This window comes from Sporothrix brasiliensis (assembly GCF_000820605.1).
Source record: "Sporothrix brasiliensis 5110 chromosome Unknown Cont17, whole genome shotgun sequence".
NCBI lineage: Eukaryota > Fungi > Ascomycota > Sordariomycetes > Ophiostomatales > Ophiostomataceae > Sporothrix > Sporothrix brasiliensis.
The window spans coordinates 3857988-3877876 of record NW_024467136.1 but is presented as its reverse complement, the minus strand read 5'-3'; the positions used below and the strand labels follow the sequence as shown (position 1 = coordinate 3877876).

At 57.4% G+C, this 19889-nt stretch overlaps 6 protein-coding genes across 6 annotated transcripts; 4 read left to right on the top strand and 2 right to left on the bottom strand.

Annotated features, from left to right (window-relative positions):
• Positions 1-1646: 1646 nt before the first annotated feature.
• On the top strand, positions 1647-4980 carry SPBR_02242 (chromatin assembly protein; the record flags this gene model as incomplete). Its single annotated transcript, XM_040760545.1, has 5 exons — positions 1647-1664; positions 1760-1825; positions 1922-2630; positions 2760-3735; positions 3801-4980. The coding sequence occupies 5 exons, from the start codon at positions 1647-1649 to the stop codon at positions 4978-4980; spliced, it is 2949 nt and encodes a 982-aa protein (XP_040621096.1).
• Positions 4981-7683: 2703 nt separating this feature from the next.
• On the top strand, positions 7684-10224 carry SPBR_02372 (uncharacterized protein; the record flags this gene model as incomplete). The annotated part of the gene is made up of 4 exons (XM_040760675.1): positions 7684-7954; positions 8031-8242; positions 8329-9066; positions 9196-10224. 4 exons carry the CDS (start codon positions 7684-7686, stop codon positions 10222-10224), a joined length of 2250 nt encoding a protein of 749 aa, XP_040621095.1.
• A 796-nt stretch (positions 10225-11020) lies between these two features.
• On the top strand, positions 11021-12743 carry SPBR_02640 (cop9 subunit; the record flags this gene model as incomplete). The annotated part of the gene is made up of 2 exons (XM_040760943.1): positions 11021-11401; positions 11481-12743. 2 exons carry the CDS (start codon positions 11021-11023, stop codon positions 12741-12743), a joined length of 1644 nt encoding a protein of 547 aa, XP_040621094.1.
• A 463-nt stretch (positions 12744-13206) lies between these two features.
• SPBR_02499 (replication factor A1) lies at positions 13207-15233 on the bottom strand (the record flags this gene model as incomplete). The annotated part of the gene is made up of 3 exons (XM_040760802.1): positions 13207-14797; positions 14858-15115; positions 15190-15233. The coding sequence occupies 3 exons, from the start codon at positions 15231-15233 to the stop codon at positions 13207-13209; spliced, it is 1893 nt and encodes a 630-aa protein (XP_040621093.1).
• Positions 15234-16109: 876 nt separating this feature from the next.
• SPBR_02926 (dienelactone hydrolase family protein) lies at positions 16110-17302 on the top strand (the record flags this gene model as incomplete). Its single annotated transcript, XM_040761229.1, has 2 exons — positions 16110-16281; positions 16347-17302. 2 exons carry the CDS (start codon positions 16110-16112, stop codon positions 17300-17302), a joined length of 1128 nt encoding a protein of 375 aa, XP_040621092.1.
• Positions 17303-17527: 225 nt separating this feature from the next.
• On the bottom strand, positions 17528-18660 carry SPBR_02954 (NADPH2:quinone reductase; the record flags this gene model as incomplete). Its single annotated transcript, XM_040761257.1, has 2 exons — positions 17528-18546; positions 18636-18660. 2 exons carry the CDS (start codon positions 18658-18660, stop codon positions 17528-17530), a joined length of 1044 nt encoding a protein of 347 aa, XP_040621091.1.
• Between the last annotated feature and the right edge of the window lie 1229 nt (positions 18661-19889).

The window sequence follows — 19889 nt, the reverse complement described above, 5'->3', positions numbered from 1 at the left end:
CATAACCCACGACCACGACAGCTTTCTTTCTATCCCAACTCCCGCACTCGCCGCCGCATCGCGGCCAGTATCTCTTACTTCGGCACATCACATATCGATAGCTTAATCCAGTCACGCTCTTTGTCGACCTCATTCATATAGATACCTTTTGCGCGCGCGCCAGTTCTCATCCTCCGCAGGCCTCCACTCATTCGCCGCATACGCACCAACACCGCAGCAAATCACCGACGACGCGACGAGGCTTCGACCTTCGTGACGTTCTGCCATCCGCGCCGGCATTACCAAGCTTGTTTTCATTCAGCACCAGACGGCCAACGTCACGGCTCTTCCATCTCTATCGTTTACATGCGCGTCTGCCCTCCGCGCATGCTCGTGTAAGTCGACAGATCGTCCTGCAAACCGTGACCGTTTTGGCCTTCCACTCAACCTCGTCCATCCTCTCACGTCACCACGTCCCCGTCTCTGCTCTTGTCTATTTCTGCATCCCATCTACTGCCTCACTCCACTTATGCCTGTTTTCAAAGAACGTCAAGCCGTGTCCTGGCTGTTGTTGTGCTGCACGCATTGCCGCCCGCGGTTCCCTGGGGTCCCGAGGCGTGTCCCCTTTCCAAGCGCTTCTTTGGCCCTCGCCTCTCCTCCCCCGTCTCCCTTCGCTCAGCTCCAACCATCCATACTTCTCCCCTTCCCTCGCTCCCGTCTCCCCACCCAGCCACGACCACCCCCCGTCGCCAAACAATCCTCAATCAAATTTCGACCTCCAAAATAGCACAAAGGCAACCAGCATCATATTGCCGTGGCAAGCTTTCGTAACGCCGCTCGCATACACGCGCACATATATTTATGCCATCACACCGTCCACTCTCACTCTCCGCCCACCCCAAATCCACCAACAAAATGCCACGCGTCTTGACCGCGCCCCAAAATTCTCAACCTTTGCTTAACAAACCCTGAAATCACCGCATCTTCACTTGCCCGGTGTTTAACCTCCTCCATACCTACTCCCCGTTCTTGCTCTCGCTTTTCGTCTTGTATATATTTGAGACCACGTCTCTAATCGCGCAAGCTACTTGACAGACTCCGAACTCCATTCTAATGCTGTATAAAACAGCACAGCGAATATAACAAGGGTTTATCTTGCTTCTTGGGCATAGTACGACCCTGGCGTCTTGGCCTTTTCTCACAATGGTATGTTCTCTCCGCGCCATGGCACCGGCACATAACATCAACACTTTCTACCGCAGTGGTATACAAAAAACTCGACTTGTGCCGGCCAGTGGGACTATTCCTCAGAAGCACTTCTCCCAACTCGGATATGTCGTTCATCAATGGTCCCCAAAACTTCATATATGCTCTTCTTACTTACGTGACTCTGCAGGTGCTTTTTAAACGGAAGCCGGTGCAACTCCGGCCACCGCCAGAAAATCTGCGAGATCACGACGAGGTATGGTTTACTGTGCTGCATAGTTTACTTACCTACGTCTAGCCCATCCTATGAGCATGTTAACTTACTCGTAATACAGGTCTGGTACATAAAAGACACAGGCGAGATCTTCGACTCATATGATTCCTATTTGGCAAGGTATGCATCTTGGACCTAATTTTATATCGAACACCACCTAAGCGCACAATGCTAACGGAAAGCCAGAATGGAGTTCTACAAGCAGGTATGGGCTGTCAACTGCGATACTAATATTAATATAGCAACCGAGTTGTCGAAAGTGAATCCAAAGTGTGGCTAACATGTGACCTCTACGTCCAGCGCAAATTCAACTGCCAGATTACCGGCCACTCCGGTTTGACTTTCTTCGAGGCCATCGAGAGCGAGGTTTGTCTTCCTTCCATTCCACTCCTCCGACATTCGGCTCTGCGTCCTTCATCACCCCCCGACGCCGGTTGTGTACTAACGTTAATAATCTCACAGCGTGCCGGTGCTGCTGAAGTTGATCAAGCTTTCCCCGAAGCCCTCAAGGGCCCAGTCTTGCGCCGTGTCCAGTTCCAAACCGTTTCCCGCATCGACTCGTTAGTCGACCAGATCTACGACGAGTTCAAAACCGACTACCACCCAGGCGAAGCCGTCACCGTCATAATGTCCGACGCCGAGCGCCGGCATGGCATTGTGCGCGACAAGACCCGCTACGGCAGCAAAGTGCTTCCCGACGGTACCCTCACGCCCCCGTACACGAGGTATATTGTTGGCCTCGATGGCCGTCGTGGCGACGAAGCTGTTCTCGAGGAATCGAACATTTACCGCGACCGGAAAGTCTTCACCAAGTCGGTTCTCCGATCATTCATCAAGAAGACCGTCTCGCGGGAGGCGTGGAATGGCGCCCCGTGGCTGGTAAAGAGCGATGTTGCAGAGCAGTACCATATCGACACGCGCGTTCCCTCCAACCTTCTTTACAACACCAAGATCATGGAGAGGAAGCAACTGCAGGCGCAAAAGCGCCAATCCCAGAACCACAGCGATTTCAGCACCCTCTTAAACAGCAGCCCGAGCAGCCCAGACGCCGGTGGTGGATTGCGGCTGCCAGAGCTGAAGCCGGTGAAAAGCCACAAGGCTAAGCACATTCAGCTCGCTCAGCAGCAGCGCCAGCAGTTGAGCCAGGAGAAAAATCAGCTCAAGATCAATGGTTCGTCGAAACCCAGACACAATGGATTTTCCCACCACCCTGAAGCCGGCCAATTCCAATATTTGCCATTACCGAACAGCCCTTTTAAGTTTTCCCTGTCCATGCGAAATCAGACCCTCACACCGCCAGGTCACAACGTCACGCAAGCTCCCGTTCAGCCGCCGCCGCCGCCGCCTCCTCCCCGTTACCCGATCGAAGACCTCCAGCTCGAGCCGAGCAGATCGACGCGCCCTGCCCTCCGGTTCCTATGCAACGACCCGCCTATCCAAGCGGACCAGAAGGGCCAGAAAGCGCGACTACCTGCCTCCGAAAAGATCTTGATGAAAACGGTTGGTCCTCTGCTGGAAACGTGGGATACGCTCAACGTGTACTGCGAGATCTTCAAGCTCGACTCGTTTACCTTTGACGATTTTATCGAAACGTTGCTTTCGGCGTCCGACGACGAACCCGTGCAGCTCTTTGACGAAATCCACTGCTCTGTTCTCAAGACGCTTGTCCATTCCGAAGCCGACGGCGGCGCCGTTCAGATCCACCTCCCAGATGTCGAGGGCGAAGATGACGAAGAGGACGAGGAGGGCGAGGAAGAAGAGGAAGAGGAAGAGGAGCCCGAACCTGAACCTGCGCCGCGGGCCACTAGAGCGACCCGCAGCAGTCTCGCAAAGGTCGAAGCGGAACGGCTAGCGGCTGAGGCTGCCGCAGCCGAAAAAGAAGCAGAAGAGGAGGAAGCTGCCGCCGTCCACAGTGCCGAAGCGGCCCTCGAAGACTACGACTGGATCGATGAACTCCGCAAGCGGAACTTCAAGGAGGGTGGCTGGCAGCTGATCCTCGTCGGCCTATTGTACCAGCTCTCCAAGGACGAGCGCCGCCAGGCCGTTTGCGAGGAGCTGCTGGCCCAGATTGTGCCGCCCAACGTCGAGGCCACAAAGGAGACGGTGCGGGAGCACTACTCCGCGCTCGACATCAACTACCGCGTCCAGGTGCTCCAGATCATCTGCATGCTCACCATGGAGACCAAGGCCGTCCGCGGCTACATGGAGGACTGCAGCGAGCAAATGACCAAGTACCGCAAGGAGAAGATCGAGTGGCAACGGTCGCGGAAGCAAGCGTACGTTTCTCCTGCATACAAAAGCTGTAACGAAAAAAAAATGGTGAACTAACAATTTGTGACAGCGTCGAGGATCTCAAGGTACTCAACGAGCAGCGCAAAATTCTCCTCCCGGACAACATGCCGCCGTCTCCGCCCCAAGAGGCGACAAAACTTGACGACGATGTCAAGATGACCGATGCGGAAGATCTCTCTCATGCCGGCGACGACGACTCCGACGACTCTGGTGCTCCCCCAGTCACCGCCCGCGGGCGTAGCCTGCGCAGAGCCGACGACCGCGCTGCAGAGCGCAAGCGCAAGATCGAGGAGGAGATTGAACGGAAGAAGGAAGCCGAGGCTGCGGCCAAGATGCCCAAGCAGTCCAAGCAGTTCATCAAGCTCTTGCGCGACATTGAGAAGAAAGAAGAGGAGATCAAGGAGTGCGAAGACGAGATTGCGACTCTCGATAACGACCTGCGCGAAGCCGACTGCCCGCGCACGCGCGTCCTGGGCAAGGACCGGTTCTGGAACCGGTACTACTGGTTCGAACGCAACGGCATGCCGTACGGTGGTCTCCCCACCAGCTCGACGGCCGAGGCCGGCTACGCCAACGGCTGCATCTGGGTGCAGGGCCCGGACGAGCTCGAGCGGGAGGGCTATATTGACATGCCCGAGCAGTACCAAAAGGAGTACAAGGCCAAGTTCAACATGACGGTGCCGGAACGCAAGAAGCTCGAAGAGGGCGCAACCAGCATCTCCAACGCCACCCAGTGGGGCTACTTTTCGGAGCCCAAGGAGCTCGACGACCTCATCAACTGGCTGGACTCGCGCGGGTTCAACGAAATGAAGCTACGTAAAGAGCTGGTTTCATTCCGCGAAAAGATTGCGACACACATGCAGAACCGCAAGAAGTACCTGTCGCTGCCAGACGAAGAGGAAGCCAGCGACGACAAGGAGAAGGAGACGGGGGAAGAAGACAAGGACAAGGAGATGACCGTCGAGCACCCCGTGACCAACGGCACGTCCAAGGGCACATCCAAGCGCAAGAGCACACGCGCCGTCAAGGCGGCACCTACTCCCGATCCGACCCCAACGATCCTGCGCTGCACGCAGTGGACAAACGGCATGGCCCTCGAAGACCTCGGCCACCTCCACAGCGAGCCGCCACCGCCGGCTCGCTCGCGCAAGCAGAGCCGGAAGAAGGAGGCGGCGCCCGAAGAGGAGCCCCCGCGCAAGAAGACGCGCCAGGGCACGACGCGCCGGTAGTGCGTCCGATGCAGCTCGTCTGCTCAGGCTCACTGTTGTTGGAACGCGGGCCACCATCTTCTCGATCTCTCATTACCCATCATTTTTTACCTTTTGTCGTAATTTTATACCCTGAAACCGGAGGGACGATTCTTGGGTTTTCTCTACATGTACGTCACTGGACCGTGCATTATGGATTTTGGTATTGGTTTGCTTTGTGATTTTTGTTGGTGTTTTTGTATTTGTTTTTCGTTCTTTTTCCGCGAGCTGCAGCGAAGCTGCATGCGCCTTGAATAATACCCAAGGAAAGGGAACGAGGAGGGGGAGAAGAAAAGAAAATGTCTACAGAAAACTATGTTTTGCAGCGGGAACCAACATCATCAGTGGGCGGCCAGGAGCATTTCGTCTCTTTTTCATGATCTTATTTCTGCGGAACAATCAAAAATCAGGGAACCATAGACCGGGGGTGGGAGGTATGCATATATTCCACTTTACTACATATTGTTAATTTTGGACGATTTTGCCAATGACTTTCGGTCTGCTCTCCAGCATTGGCGATTAAGCCGGCCAGGCTTCCGCAAAGGGACGGAACACGATACAATACGGTTCCACGAAGAGGTGGCATTTGCGTCTCGTACGTCGGCCTGTCCTCTCTGAAATTATTTTTTGTTTTGAGCCTCTTCTTCCTCCAGCTTCCAGCCTTTCGTTTATCCCTGGTAGCCGTTGCGCTCAGTCTACCTGAAAACGGTGACAAAGGGGGGGGGGGGAGCCCAGCAAATCACGGTGTGGCACTCAACAATGGCAAACGTGAAAGTAGGTCAGAACTTGGAACGAACTGCCCCTGGCCACGGAACACAAAGGCAACAGACTGGTAAAAAAGGCGACCAATGCAAAAGCACCACGCACGCAAGGAGAGCATCGCTGCCGCGTTTGCACGACCCCGGGGAAGAAGGAACAATGGTAGGTAAGGTGAGCGGGTGACAGACGGTGGGACAAAAAGAGAAGGAAAAGGGAGGGCAGCTTTTATGTTTACTAGAGGTTTGCCCTCGTGTGTTTGTGTCTGTGTAATTGTAGAGGTGACGTTGTGTCCTGCCTCGTCTCCCAGAAGGGCACTGCCATGGTGCGTCCAGAACCAGAGCCTCACAAAAGACTGAGAGAGAAAAAGGACAAAAGAAGCCGTGGCATGCTCACCGAGATGGAACGTCAGGAAGCCCATTGCTCGTCTTGGCTGAGCGCCAGTTATTTTGCATTGCCTTTTATTTTACTTTACTTTTTATTTTTTTAAAAAAAATCTGTCCCCTTTCGGCCCTACCAAAGATCGACTGCATGTAGCCGACGAACTGGTTCCTCTCGCCCAAGGTGAAGAACATCGACCCAAACCAGAGGGGCAGCAACGGGTAATAACGTGGCATCAACCAAGCACCTTCTTTATGACGCAAAGGGCTCTGGACTCTGGACTCAGAATCTTCCGCTCAGGCCCAGGAACTACGAGATGCAACATCGCCCGTCCAAATAAGGCACTTGCCCCCCAAACTACTCCTTTTAGAAAACATCACTGAGCGTAAACCAGCCATGGCCTGCCAGCCCCCTTTATTTACTTCTTACTCAATAGGCTACTCATAGTATCAAGATGCAGTGCAAGGAAAGATGCATAAACAGGATGCCATTGACCAAGGACTCTCAAAAGGCGACTCACCGCAAACCAGTCTACGCAGCTACATGGCCCATTTGTATCTCCACCTCGCCCCCTCTCCCGCCTATCAGATCTGTGAAGCCACACCTTTTACATCGTTGTCCTTGTTGCTCGCTTCCCGTGGCACCTGCCTCACCTTGCGTCTGCCTTGTTCAGTTGTCTGGTGTCAGACGAGCGAAATCATGGGACAAATGTACTTGCAGAGCCTCTCCAGGCATCATAAAGCTTTTCAGGCAAAGGCGATCCGGTCCGACGTTGGTTCGCCTCGTGTCTCGCCTGTCTGCACTCGTCATGGTTTGTTTTGTTTGCCCCTCCCTGTTTGCAGCCTGCAGCAGATAATATTAAAAGGGGGCACGATATCCAAATAGAAGAGCGTTTCTTCACCGCTCCCTCTCCTTGTCACCTCGTGATTTTTCCTTTCCTCCCTCACCCCTTTTCACTTCTCCAATGAATCCATATTTGATTTATTTTGTCTAGTCTTCCCATCCACTTTAACCCTGTTACGTACCCCTTCCCTCATTGAACTTATACCGGAATTCAAACAGCCTCTCACCCCTCACTTTGTATATATTTCCATATACTAGTTCCGGCTTCAGGATCGTCCTCACCGAACTTGCCAATCCTTTTTTTCCTGTTTCATGCTGGTACCAACAACACGTACTTTCGAAAACAGGCACTTGCAAACAAAAGCAGTGGGCAAGCAGGATTACCCGACAGAAGTCAAGGTCGCATCGGCGGTAGGACAGGCAGAGGCAACAAAACAAGGCTACAGGTGTGTGTCTTGTCTCTTTTTATATTTTTATTTTCATGCATCTTTTAGGTCTCTTGTGGCATCAGACAGCAGAGACACACACACACGCCTGCCCCTCACGCTCTTTTTATATTTCACGAGGCAGGTAAATCTGTCCGACACACTGACAAAGTCCCTGACAAGGTAACCCTTATTTCCCATCTTTCTTGCGTCCGTTGTAGAGCGAGCGACAATATATCGGACGACGAATGATATAGACTTCTCTCTGTCCGCCCTTGCCATGGACGCCGATTGTGGCCCTCGCAGCAGCCAGCTCAACCTCAGCCTCCATTATCGCCATCCGCATCACGCCGGCAGCATCAGCGCTCAGCGGTCGCATGGCCTTCACGGCACCCACAACCCGCAGCCAAACGCTCGCCACCGCCAGCAGGACTGCCAGGAGGCCAGCCGGAGGCAGTACCTCCGTGCCGCACCGGACGAAGGCCGCGTGGCCCGGGAAACATTGGACGGCGGCGCTGGTCGCCTCACGCGGGCAGGGACGGCACCCACAGGTTCTGCATGCCTTCCGACTCAAGCCGATCTCTGGCCGGCCAGTCATCAGCTCGCTTCCAGTGCCCATATAAATAGCCAACACCATCAACTCCATCAACACAATCACTCTCTCCACCAACTCCATCAACTTCATCGGCCCCGTCAACAACAAAAACCTGCTTCTCTTCCTGCGTCTTCCAACACATCCATCTCCATATCTAGTAGTAGTAGTAGTAGTACTAGCACGTGCGCACCGCATCACGACGTTTTTCCGGCTCTCCAACAGCAACGCGACGTTTCCAATCCCGGTGGGTTTAATCATCAGATTTCTCGCGAAGAAAGTGTTTCCTTTATCGAGTCGGTCAAACTGCCATATCCCTGGTCTCTCCAGCAGGCCTCCATTGCCCCACACATCGCCGCGATGGACGAGACCACCAACTGTGACGTTGCAAGCAAACAGCCTGCTTCGCCGGAGACACCGTTGACCGTTCCAGCACTGTCTTCTTCGCCAGGTGAGAACGCGGCCACGAGCAACGCCCTGCACAACCACAAAGACCGCAGTCCTTCTCCCAAAGCCCAGGTATCCTCGCAACATGAGAGTCCAACGTCTGCGCCGTCTCCTCGCAGCCAAGCGTATGCAACAATAGACAGCAGCAGCGACCGGGACACTGTGCGTGATGACATTGTCCCCGTCAACGACAGCCTTCCTGAGCCAGGCGCCGGGCCCGGCCAAAGTACCTACCAGAACGTCACAGCGCCGTTCCACTTTCCCATGCCAAGAAGAAACAGCGTCACGGACAATGCCAGCATCGCTCACCCGTCCCCTCCAAAGCAGGCACAGACAGCCCAGTCGGCCCAGACAATGCAGCAAGCTCCGTCCAGCGCAGACACTGCCACCTTTGGCGGCTACTTTGCCTATTGCCTCGATCGCGGCAACGGTCTGTATACCAGACTGATCCCCGCCGATCGCTTGCCTCCCACGGCTGGCTTTGTGGCGCTGCAAAACGACAGCCGGGGCATGTTTGTGCTCCCGGATCCGTCAACCCATCTGTCTCCTAGTATGGCACTGCCATCGATGCCGGTTGTCAATACCAGCGTCACATACAACTATGGCACGCGGCCAGTCCAACAGGTGTGTCGTCCTTTTCCCAATGCTGCCCTCATACTCATACACGCTCGCGTACTAACTCCGTCGAAGAGCTTCGCTCCCTACGGGTCAATACAAGGACAGACTTTGTCCTCTGTCGTTCCCCAAGCCCAGCGCCCCGGCCAAGTCGGCAGTGCCAACGCCAAAAAGCAAAAGGTATACTGCGACAAATGGGTGCACGAGGGCATCTGCGCCTTCACCCAGCAGGGCTGCAAGTTCAAGCACGAGATGCCCCACGACCGTGCCACGCAGCGCTCGCTCGGTCTCTTTCAGGGGTATCCGAACTGGTATAAGAAGCTGCAGGCGCAGGAGCAGCACCAGCATCACCAACAGCACCCGCACCCGCACCAGCCGTCCATGGAAACACCGGCAATGGCACCATTGGCGCTGCTGGTGCCGCCTACGCCCGGACATGGATTGGAGGCCACCAGCGTCCAATCGCAACCCTTTCCCACCGGCTTCCCATACCCGAACATTGCCCCGGTGTGTGTGCCGGCGCCGCCACCGCCAACGCCCACGCCCCTGCTGCACCTTGCCCCTGCGGCATACCAGCCCATCTTCTCGAACTTTGGCAGCCCAACGAGCAACCGCCAGAAATCCGGCTTGAATGGCAATACTGCCACCGGTATTGATGGCCACTGGCGCGCAAACAGCATCCACGCAGCCTCTTGGCGCACATCGCCCGTGGCCGGCACCATGGCCAACGTTACCACTGCTTTTTCTGCTGCTGCTGCTACTCCTGCCGTGACATCCACCGTCACCACCGACTACCTCGCAGACAACTTTGCCCGCGGCCTCACCATGGACGGAGTCGCCAGCTTGACCAGCAGCACATCGCCCACGTCGATGGGCGGCGAACCACGTACCGGAACAGCGGCCTTTAGCAGCTTCGGCTACGGTGCCAATAGCAGCTTTGGCCGCGGATTCGGTACTCTCGGTGGTCATCTGCTCCCACTCGGCCCGCTTGGTGAAAGTGAAAGCGGTGGCGGCAGCAGCAGCAGAACGTTTGGCCCCATCGGCCCACCTCCGACAGCATCAAACTCCTCAATGCCAGGTGTATCTTCGCCGGCGGCGACGGCGACGGCAAGCTTCACCTACCGAAGTGCCGGAGACGAGAGCGGCCACTTGGCAACCGACTGGTAGGGAGAAGGCGTGGGAGTTCAGGTTTTGCCTTGTTTTGGCTATTGATTGCGATGACTTTTTGTGTTCTTTCCTGTGTTAAATGTATCGCCGCTGGGCATCGTTTGTTTCATGGAATAGACGGGAGGTGGATAAATAGGTCCAAGCTCGAAATGCCCCAAACGCTTGCCGGCCAAGCCGTTCGAAGGATCAGTTGTATTGTTCTTGTTTCCTGTTCGTTGATTTCTGTGCCTGGCGACATTGGCGTTTCATTTTCTTCATAGTAGCCTAAGTGAAAAATCTAGAAAAAAGAAATAGAATTACGAGGTTTTTCACGATGAACTTGGACAATTGTTTTGTTTACAATTGACGAGCTGTAATAATTAGGACTCCGCAGTCACGAATGGCGCGTCACTTTGGTCATTTGTGGCTGTGCCAGTTCAGCCACATCCGATAAGCAATGGCGGGGCTGCTCTCCCCAGCATCTACGACCACCAACAAAGACAGTAGCAGCTGCCTATCACGGCCACATTGCTGTCAGCTTTCCGCCTCATAATAGCAGTGTCGTCCCCTAGCTCTCAAGGGGATCCTACACCACTCAATCTCTACATCTTCTCTCCATCTTCTCTCGCAGCCACTCGAGGACCGTAATCCGAGCTTTCCAGCCGTCTCGAGCACGGGACGATCCCCTCACAAACAGCCGTCCGCCCTCGGCCTCGACCTTGACACCTCGTGAGAAACACTGTTTCTGCGAATAGCTTCAATCTGGTCTCTTGAGCCTCAGCGGAACAATACACACTCACGCGCATACGTCCTCGCAATGGAGAAGGTCGCGGCGACGCTGCTGCGCTTCCCGCCTGAGGGCCAAGAGATCGAGTCGCTGTCCGACGACGTCTACGACCAGCAGATCAAGATCCATGCCGGTCGCATCCAAAACCTCTTCAAGGAACATGTCAACATTATTGCCGCCCACGCCACAGAGCTCCTCGACAGCTTAGATCCCGCCGTCCACACCTACTCCTACCTAGCCCTCCTCGACACCATAATACCGACCGAGTTCGCCCTCTACGCGTCCGTCCAGCCCGTCGTCGCCAACAAGATTGCCGCCCTGCTGACGGCCTTTGACCCGCGGCAGGTCCGCTACATTGGCTCGGCCTTTACACACGTCTTTACCGCCGTCGGTTCGGGCAAGATCATTCCGGTGCATACTCCCTGCTGCCTCTCCTCGGTTCTGCATCCTGCAGCTAGCTAACCTTATCCGTTCCCCACCCCCTTGCCAGGCACCACTTGCTGTCGAACTGCTCGCACATGCGCTCGCCTCCATCGATCCCTCCGGCCGCATGCTGACATCCAACCACTTGGTCCTCGCCAAGCTTGCCTACCACACAAACAATGCCGCCGTCGCCCTTCCCGTCCTCAGCAGGGACATTGTCTTCTTCCCGGGCATGGCCGCCGCCCACCGCGACGGCGAGCGCCTCTCCAGCCGCACCCTCGCGCCACCGTCGTACATCTCCAAGGACACAGGACTCACCCTGCCCTTGAAGAGCACCCAGGTCCTCGAGTTTGACTTTGTCCTCGGCCTCCTCCATCTGTCGGTTCGGGCCTGGGCCCCCGCGCACGCCGCCTTTGCCCGCGTCGTGTCCCACCCCACCCGCGACAACGGCGCCTCCTTGATCATGGTCGACGCCCACAAGTTCTGGGTCCTGACGGGCCTGCTCCTCTTTGGTCATGTCGCCAACTGCCCGCCCCAGACCTCCGCGTCCGCCAGCCGCATTTGCGCCTCCATCAACAAACTGTACGGCCACATCGCCAACGCCTTCCAAATTGCCAGCGCGGAGACCCTGCAGCTCGAGGTGGCCATGGGCCACGACACCCTGGCGAGCGACAACACGCTCAGCCTGGCCACCGAGGTCGTGGCCGCGCACCCCAAGTGGCAGATTGCGCACCTGCGCCGCATCTACACAACCATCAGCGTGGCCGCCATCTGCGAGAAGCTACGGAACCCCGCGCCAGGAAAGAGTGCAAATGCCGCCGCCGCCCGCGTCCCTAACCCTGACATGGTGGACGACGCCGCGGCGCTCAGCGAAGCCGACGTCACGGCGCTGATCCGGGACATGATCGAGTCGGGGATGATCAAAGCGGCGCTGAGGCAAGCAGAGCCAACAACAGCAACAGATTCATCATCCAAAACAACAGCAGCAGCATCCTCAGCAGTAGACGACGTGGACGGGACCCAAAACCAGCGCGAGGGTGGCGCATACCTCGAGTTCCTGCCCGAGGCAGAAGACATGACCGAGGCCGAGTTTGGCCAGCGGATCGGGGTGATCGAGGCCCGGATCCAGGCGCTCAAGCCGTTGCACGCGGCCACCGAGGAGCACCTGACCTTGAACCGCGACTACATTCGGCAGCACATTCGCGACGCTCTGCGGGAGAAGGACCGTGCCGCCGCCGGCGACGACGACAGCATGGGTGGCATGCTCAACTACGATGTGGACCCGGACGAAGACCTGATGATGGACGGGCCGGAGCCTGCAGATCATTGAGTCGGGGGAGCGATAGACGGTGAATGGGTGAAAAGGTGTGGGCGGATAGGATCAGTAGTTTTATGGAGAGAAAATTAGGCGTACCCAGGTTTCATGTCTAGCCTTGCTATTCTAACGTCATTATCGAGCTTCGACGCATGTCTCGTACGTTTGTGTCAAGTTCTTCATTTACATCCTACTTCCTCCGTCGTTGCAAAGTTCATAACAAGCCTGACAAACAGCATCAAAAGTGGCCATGATAACGATTCTTCTCGTAATGAAAACATCAAAGAGTACAAGATTGTGGGTACGATTTAAAAAACAAAAATTGACAAATAAAATGCAATCGTAGAAAAAAGACAAAACACGAAATATGAAAACTCCGTAAGAAGCAGCCCAGCCATCTCGCCGTTCGTAACATAACACTCTGTATTTTATACCATTATCGTCTCCCATGACCAAAACTCTCCGTCCAATGACAAGACTACAGCTGGAACTGCTTGATCAGCTCGGCCAGTTTGTGGCCTTCGCTCTTGAAGTCAATGGGCGTGGCGCCCACAATCTGGTAGCGGATGCGCTGCGCGTCGCCAAAGGTGTCGAGCTTGGCGCGCACGCGGAACGAGTACTTGCGGCAGTTGGCCTGCTCAAAGGCCTTGCCAAAGGCCGGGTCCTCGTCCTGCTGCATGCGCGTCAGCTCGTTGGCCGTCGTGCCGCCCATGAGCATCTTGCCGACGTCGTCAAAGCACGACAGCCACAGCTGGCCCGTGTGGTCGTTGACATTGAGCATCATCGTGTAGCGGTACAGCGGCGCCGGGTGGTTGGCGTCGCACGACTCGCACCGCCACGTGCCGTCGCCGACCTCGACCACCTTCTTCTGGCACGGCTTGTCCGTGTTGCTGCAGGCCGGGTACGCAAACGTCTCCTGCTTGATGAAGACGACCGTGGCCTTGAGCGTAAAGTACGCCGTGTCGTCCATGCCCAGGTTCTCCTCGCGCACCTGGCCAATCGTCTTGACCACCTCGGTGCGCCCGCCGGCGCCGCCGCCGGCGCCGCCCATGGTGTTGTGCGACGCAAACGTCCCGGCGCGGCCGACGGAGTCGTACCAGCCCTTGAGGTGGTGGGCCTCGGTAATGTCCGGCTCGACGGACATGACGCCCGACTGCAGTAGCGACAGCGAGCGGCCGCCGAAATCGGACACGCGCACGCCCTTGAAGGCCACGACGGACTCGAGCTTGGCGTCAAAGTCGACGGCCGTCTTGCCCCACACGGTGGTGCGCACGCTGTAGCCGCTGTCGTCGACGAGCGTCAGCTCGCGCTTGTCAAAGGGCTTGCCGGTCGTGCGCGACTGCAGCGACGCGGTCTCGCCAATCTCCTTGAGGATGCCGATGACGTCGACGGTGGCGTCCTTGTCGACGGACTGCAGGGCGCCGAGGTTGCAAAAGTTGAAGCGCAGCTTGGGCACGTTGCTGCTGTCCTCGGCCTTTTCGACCTGGGTGTCGCGCTCAAACGTGAGCTCGTAGTCGTTGGGCAGGTTGGTGAACTGCTTCTTGGCAATGTTGACGCGGCAGGGGCTCGAGATGTAGTACACGGAGCCTTCCTGGAACAGCTCGTAGAGGGCGTCGCACTGCTCGTTGAAGCCCGTGGCCTTGATCTCGCCGCTCTCGTCCAGCAGGTTCACGCTAAACAGCTTGCCCTCGCCGCTGGCCTTGTGCCATGTGCGGATGGGCGACTTGCTGGTGACGCGGGCCTTGATGGTCCACTTGTGCGAGTAGGGCGACAGGCCCTCGATGGGGCAGATGTTGGGGTGGGCGGCGTTGCCGCCACCGTAGCTCGTTCCGCTGGGCCGTGCATAGTCTGCCGCAGTGGCCGACTTTGTCGACGATGCTGCACCACCACCACCACCACCACCAGCACCAGGCTCTTCCTTCTTGACACCGTAGAAGCCGGTACCACCAATGGTGGTGTTGGTCGGGGCCGCGGCGGCCGATGTGCTCGCGTCGTAGACGACGGGTTCGCCAATGCGCTCGGGTGTGCCGAGGGATTCGATGACCTCGAGGTCGAGGAGGATGAGAATGCTACCAAAACGGTCAGTGTCCGGTCAAATCGAGAAAGGCCCGAGGTAGGACAGGACGCACTTCTTGCCCTTGACCGAGTTGGCCTGGTAGGACTTGACGCGCACGATGCAGCCGCGGACCAGCTTGCCGTCGTGGACGACGTGGCTCGCCTGCGTCGCCAGCATCGTCTGCACGTAGTGGTCCATGTCGCTGAGGACGACGCGGTACCGCTCACCGCCGCCGCCGGGCTGCTGGTTGCCCAGTGGCTTGACCTGTAGGCATTGGAAGATGGGCACCGGGAACTGTTCCTTGCCCTTTTCGGGGTCGTTGAAGATGACGCTGCAGAGAGAAAGAGAAAAGAGGGTCAGTGTTGGGCGGTCTTCACGATGCAGGGGAAGCTTGTGACGACATACGAAAAGGCACCCCGCGAGATCTGTCTTGCTGCTGCGTCGGACATGGCTGTGATGAGGATGAGGATGAGGATGAGGATGAGGATGTGAGAAAAGGTGTGATGTCGAGTCCGAATGGATCGCTGCCGTCTTGGTTGTTGGAAAGACGACTATGTCCAGGGCCAATGTCGAGCTGCGGTATGCAGGATGTTGCGTCACCTAGGGATGCAAGGTCAGAACAGAAGAACACGCCAAATTGTTTACATCGGCGTCCAGAGCGGCAAAATGCGGTAGTGTTGATGCTGGGCGGCGAAAAGCGACAAGTTGGGACGAGAAGCGGAGAGAAGAAAACGCGTCGAAAGCGCGTCGGGCGCGTGTTTTTAATGGGACCGCCGCTTAAGTGGCAAGGCTGTGGCGGGGTTCACTGGCGTTGTTTGGCCGTTTGGCGTGGTTTAGGCGTGCTGGTGCCTGGTTTCAACAGCAAAGGTGGCGTATTGTTCACGTACGGTGCACATTTTCAAGGTCTACGGAGTGCGGAGTAATTACAGCACGCAGGTCGAATTTGAGGGAGGCGCGGGGAGAGTTAAGGGACGGCTGTAGTGATTTGCGGGCACACTGGCACTGTAGGTTAGCACTGTGAACGTTGGTGAGAGCCTATGCGACCCCGCCGTAGGCCAAGCTGTTACACTATGAGGAAAGAGTACTCCAAACAGCCTCACTCTCCGAACAGTTAATCAAGTGTGCACTGCATAATCACATCGACCTGAAGATTTCGCGCATCAGGATCTTATTGAGTGAGCGGCGTGAATCGTGTTTGTTTCGCCCTCTCGTCGACACACTGCACAGAGACTGTCCGACGAATCGACGGAAAGCACCATCAAACGACGTCAATTGCTCCACTACTCTGACTACCTCCACGACAACAACAACCATTCAACGCAGCAATGACTGCGGCCGACCTTGCGACGAGAGCGCCTGAGAGCGATGCGGCCGAGGAGGCTGCCCCGGCTGTGCCATCATCGGCCGCGACAGCGTCCGGTGCCAGCCAACCGGCCGCCGATGAGGCTGCAGCTGGCCCCAAGCTCTGCGACGACTGCGTGACCGACCGCCCAACCCGTATGTTGTCCACGTCCCAACGGTCGTGTCTGGTTCCTTGCTGACCTCCTCGCCTTCTTCGTTAGCCAACGGCCGTGTCCCTGCGGGCGAGATCCGCAAGCTCGGCGACGTCGACACCTACGTCGTCAAACCCAGCGGCTACCCCCACGCGCCCGCGCGGCTCCTTCTGTTGCTCACGGGCGGCACCGGCCTGCCGTCCACGAACAACCAGATCCAGGCCGACCTCTACGCCGACGAGGGCTTTGTGGTGGTCATGCCGGACCTCTTTGGCGGCGATGTGGCGCCCAACTCGGCGGCCGTCGAGGAGGAGGTGCGCAGCCAGGAGAGCACGGCGGCGGGCGGGTCGTTCCTCGACCTCTTCAAGACCAAGGCCGCCGAGACGGTCAAGAGCTTCATGATTGACATGTGGCTGGCGCGCCACACCGAGGCCAAGGTGCTGCCGCTGCTGCACCGGGTGCTGCGCGCGGCGCGGGACGAGTTTGCCGATGCGGTGGCGCGCGGCGACGGGGTGTATGCGGTCGGGTACTGCTTTGGCGGGCGGTACGTGCTGCTGCTGGCCGGCGACAAGGCCAGCCAGTACGATGCAGAGGGCCCGACAGCCAAGCCTTCTGGTGCCGCCCCCGCGCAGGGGACGAGAACAGCCCCGGCGACCACATCAGGCGCGGCCGACCCCAACGCCGACGTCGACGTCGCGGCCCTCGAGGAAGGCCTCCTCCAGCGCCCTGGCCCCCTGATCAAGGCGGGCGTGCTGGCCCACGCGACGCTGGTGTCGCCCGACGACTTCAAGGGCTTGCAGGCGCCGATCAGCATGGTGTGCGTGGAGAGCGACCCGATGTTCCCGGACGCCGTGCGGACGGCGGGCGAGGACTACCTATCGCAGAACAATGTGGAGCACGAAGTGCAAGTCTACCCCGGCGTGCCGCACGGTTTCGCAGTGGTGGGCGACTACGCGGACGCATCCATCAAGGAGGCACAGGCCGTTGCCTTTGAGCAGATGCTCAAGTGGCTCAATGCCCACTAGGGACAGTATGGTGGACGTTCACACGACGTATTATGGACAATGGCAGCAGTGGCGTTTGGGGTGGTATTTTCTCGAGTGCTTCTGGGTTTTTCAACAGTCTTTTTTCTTTTCTCTTCTGTATTTTGTCACGCGCTTCTTCGGGTCAAGGGCCTGGGTCTTTCACGTTACATGCCAATTTCCTCGTCCACAGACAATTATCAAATGCAATGGCACAGCGACAACACCTCAGTTGATTGTGCAAACAATCTTGCCCATGGACACATTCTTCTCCATGTACTCGTGCGCCTCGCGGATCTGCTCCCAAGGCAGCACCTTGTCCAGGTACAGCTTGAGTTTGCCGGCCTCAAAGTGCGGCAGCACCGTCACCAGCCGGTCCCGCAGCCGGCCCTGGTAGTCGGGCGCGCGGCTGCGCAGGCCGCTGCCCTCGATGCGCAGCCGCTTGCGCAGGATGTTGCTGATGTTGACGTCGGCCGGCAGCTGCGCGCCGCTCATCAGCGCCAGCAACACAATGTGTGCGTCGAGCGCGGCGGCATCCAGGTTTTTCTGGAAGTAGTCGGCGCCAATGTAGTCGACAATAAAGTCGACGCCCTTGTTGTCGGTGGCCGCCAGCACCTCGTCGGCCCAGTTGTGCGTCTTGTAGTTGAACGCCGCCTTGGCGCCGAGCGCCCGGACCAGGAACGCGCACTTGTCGTCCGTGCCCGCCGTCGCGTACACGGCCGACGCGCCCGCCAGCTTCGACAGCTGGATACCCGCAATGCTGACACCGGACGCGCCGGCATGCCACAGCGCCGTCTGGCCCAGGTCGCCGCGAAAGCCGCCGACCTCGTGCAGCGCCTGCAGCGCCGTGATCCAGTTCTCGGGGATGGCGGCGGCCTGCTCCCACGACAGGTAGGCCGGCTTGTGCACCAACATGCGCACCGAGCTGGCGAGGTACTCGGCATAGGCGCCGCCGTAGGCGAGGCCAAAGACTTCGTCGCCGACCTTGAAGGCGCCGCTGGCGTCGCCCGTCGGGGCACTCGTGCTGTGATGCGTGCCCAGGGATTCGATGACGCCGCTGAACTCGACGCCCATGGTCTTGGGGATGTGCGGGCCCAGCGGGTACTTGCCCTCGCGCTGCAAGAGGTCCATGCGGTTCAGCCCGAACGCCTTGACCTTGACAACGGCCTCGCCGTCCCCGGCCGTCGGCTTCGGCGTCTTGTCGTTGATGAACAGAGCGTCCGCATGGCCGGCACCGCCCTTGACGTCTGTTTGCGGCCGAAACCGATTCCTTGCGGTTAGAGCCTGTTCTTGCATCGCTTTGTAGACGGCGCCCTCCACAGCAAGCGCAACTCACCAACTGCGCGCATGTATGTCGTCATCGTGTCGTTTTGTGTCGTTGCCAAAGGGAGCTGGCTTTGGTAGCGAGTCGATTGTGTGGAATCGTCGAAATATACAACCTGTAAATCGGTAGAAAACTTTCGTCCTGGGAAGCCCTGCAGTCTGTTGTGGTAGCCAGTTGCACCGTCCCTTCGCAAGTTTTCACTACAAAAGTTGCCTGACAAAGCAACCGAAACTCGTCATCGCGGGGTGGATCGACCGGACCGCAGATGCACCGCAGCTGGGGTTTAGCTCGCGCCTTTCCCCTCACCAACATTGGTTAGCAATGGGCCTTTTGTGCCTCTGCAATGCCCGCGTCCTGACAGCTCGTTCAAGACGGCTGCTTGGTCAGTCGTCACTGGGACATGCACCAATTGTACTCAATTGGTCTCGATCACAGAACTGCAAATCGCCGCGATGGAACAAAAACTGTCTTGTAGCCACCACAGCTCGGATGGATGTGTCATAATCGGTCGATGCTTTGCGTTCCGATGTACCGCATGCATTTTCCCGGTAAACCATCCTGTTGGCTGCCCATTTGCAGCCTCGTTCGCAGTTCGATTCAATTTGCTCCATTGGCAGGAGTTCGTCTCGAATGACGGGAAACGGAATTAACCGCCGGGACACACGCTCACAATCGAACAGCCCTATTTGTATCCGTCCCGTGTCTGGGCGTGGGTTTTGCTCGCTTGCGTTCCGGGAATTCGGTACGTCGAGTGGTTTCTGTATCTCAGAATCACAGGGTGTAGCAAACGCACAAGACCTGTCAACGTTCAGTGAGTGTAGGTGGCGGTACAGACCGTCCACAAGGGTGCGCCAACCGTATGGCCTCAAGCAGTTGACAGCAGGGTACCTTGTCCACGATCGTGGCTGTTGACGGCATACAAGACAAGGGCAACCGGGAGGTGTTTCCTTTGCATCTGTGATGCACAGCGTATCGTCTTCGAAACACAGTGCCAACGGTGAACGGCCGAGGATTGTCGACGAGGAAGGAGACCGAGGCATACACGTTCACGACTCGACCGACTGGAGAAGACGAGGGGTGGGGGGAAGCGCCCGTCTCTCGCGTCCTCGACCCGGCGGGAACGCGTCTTTCTTGTATGGAGAACGAGACCAAAAGAGAGACGTGGCACAATCGCGTTTCTTGGGTCCAACGCCGAGCGGGGACGGACAAGAGCAAAAAGGACAAATAGACAAGCAGGGGCTATCGTTCCGGGATGAGGATATGCGG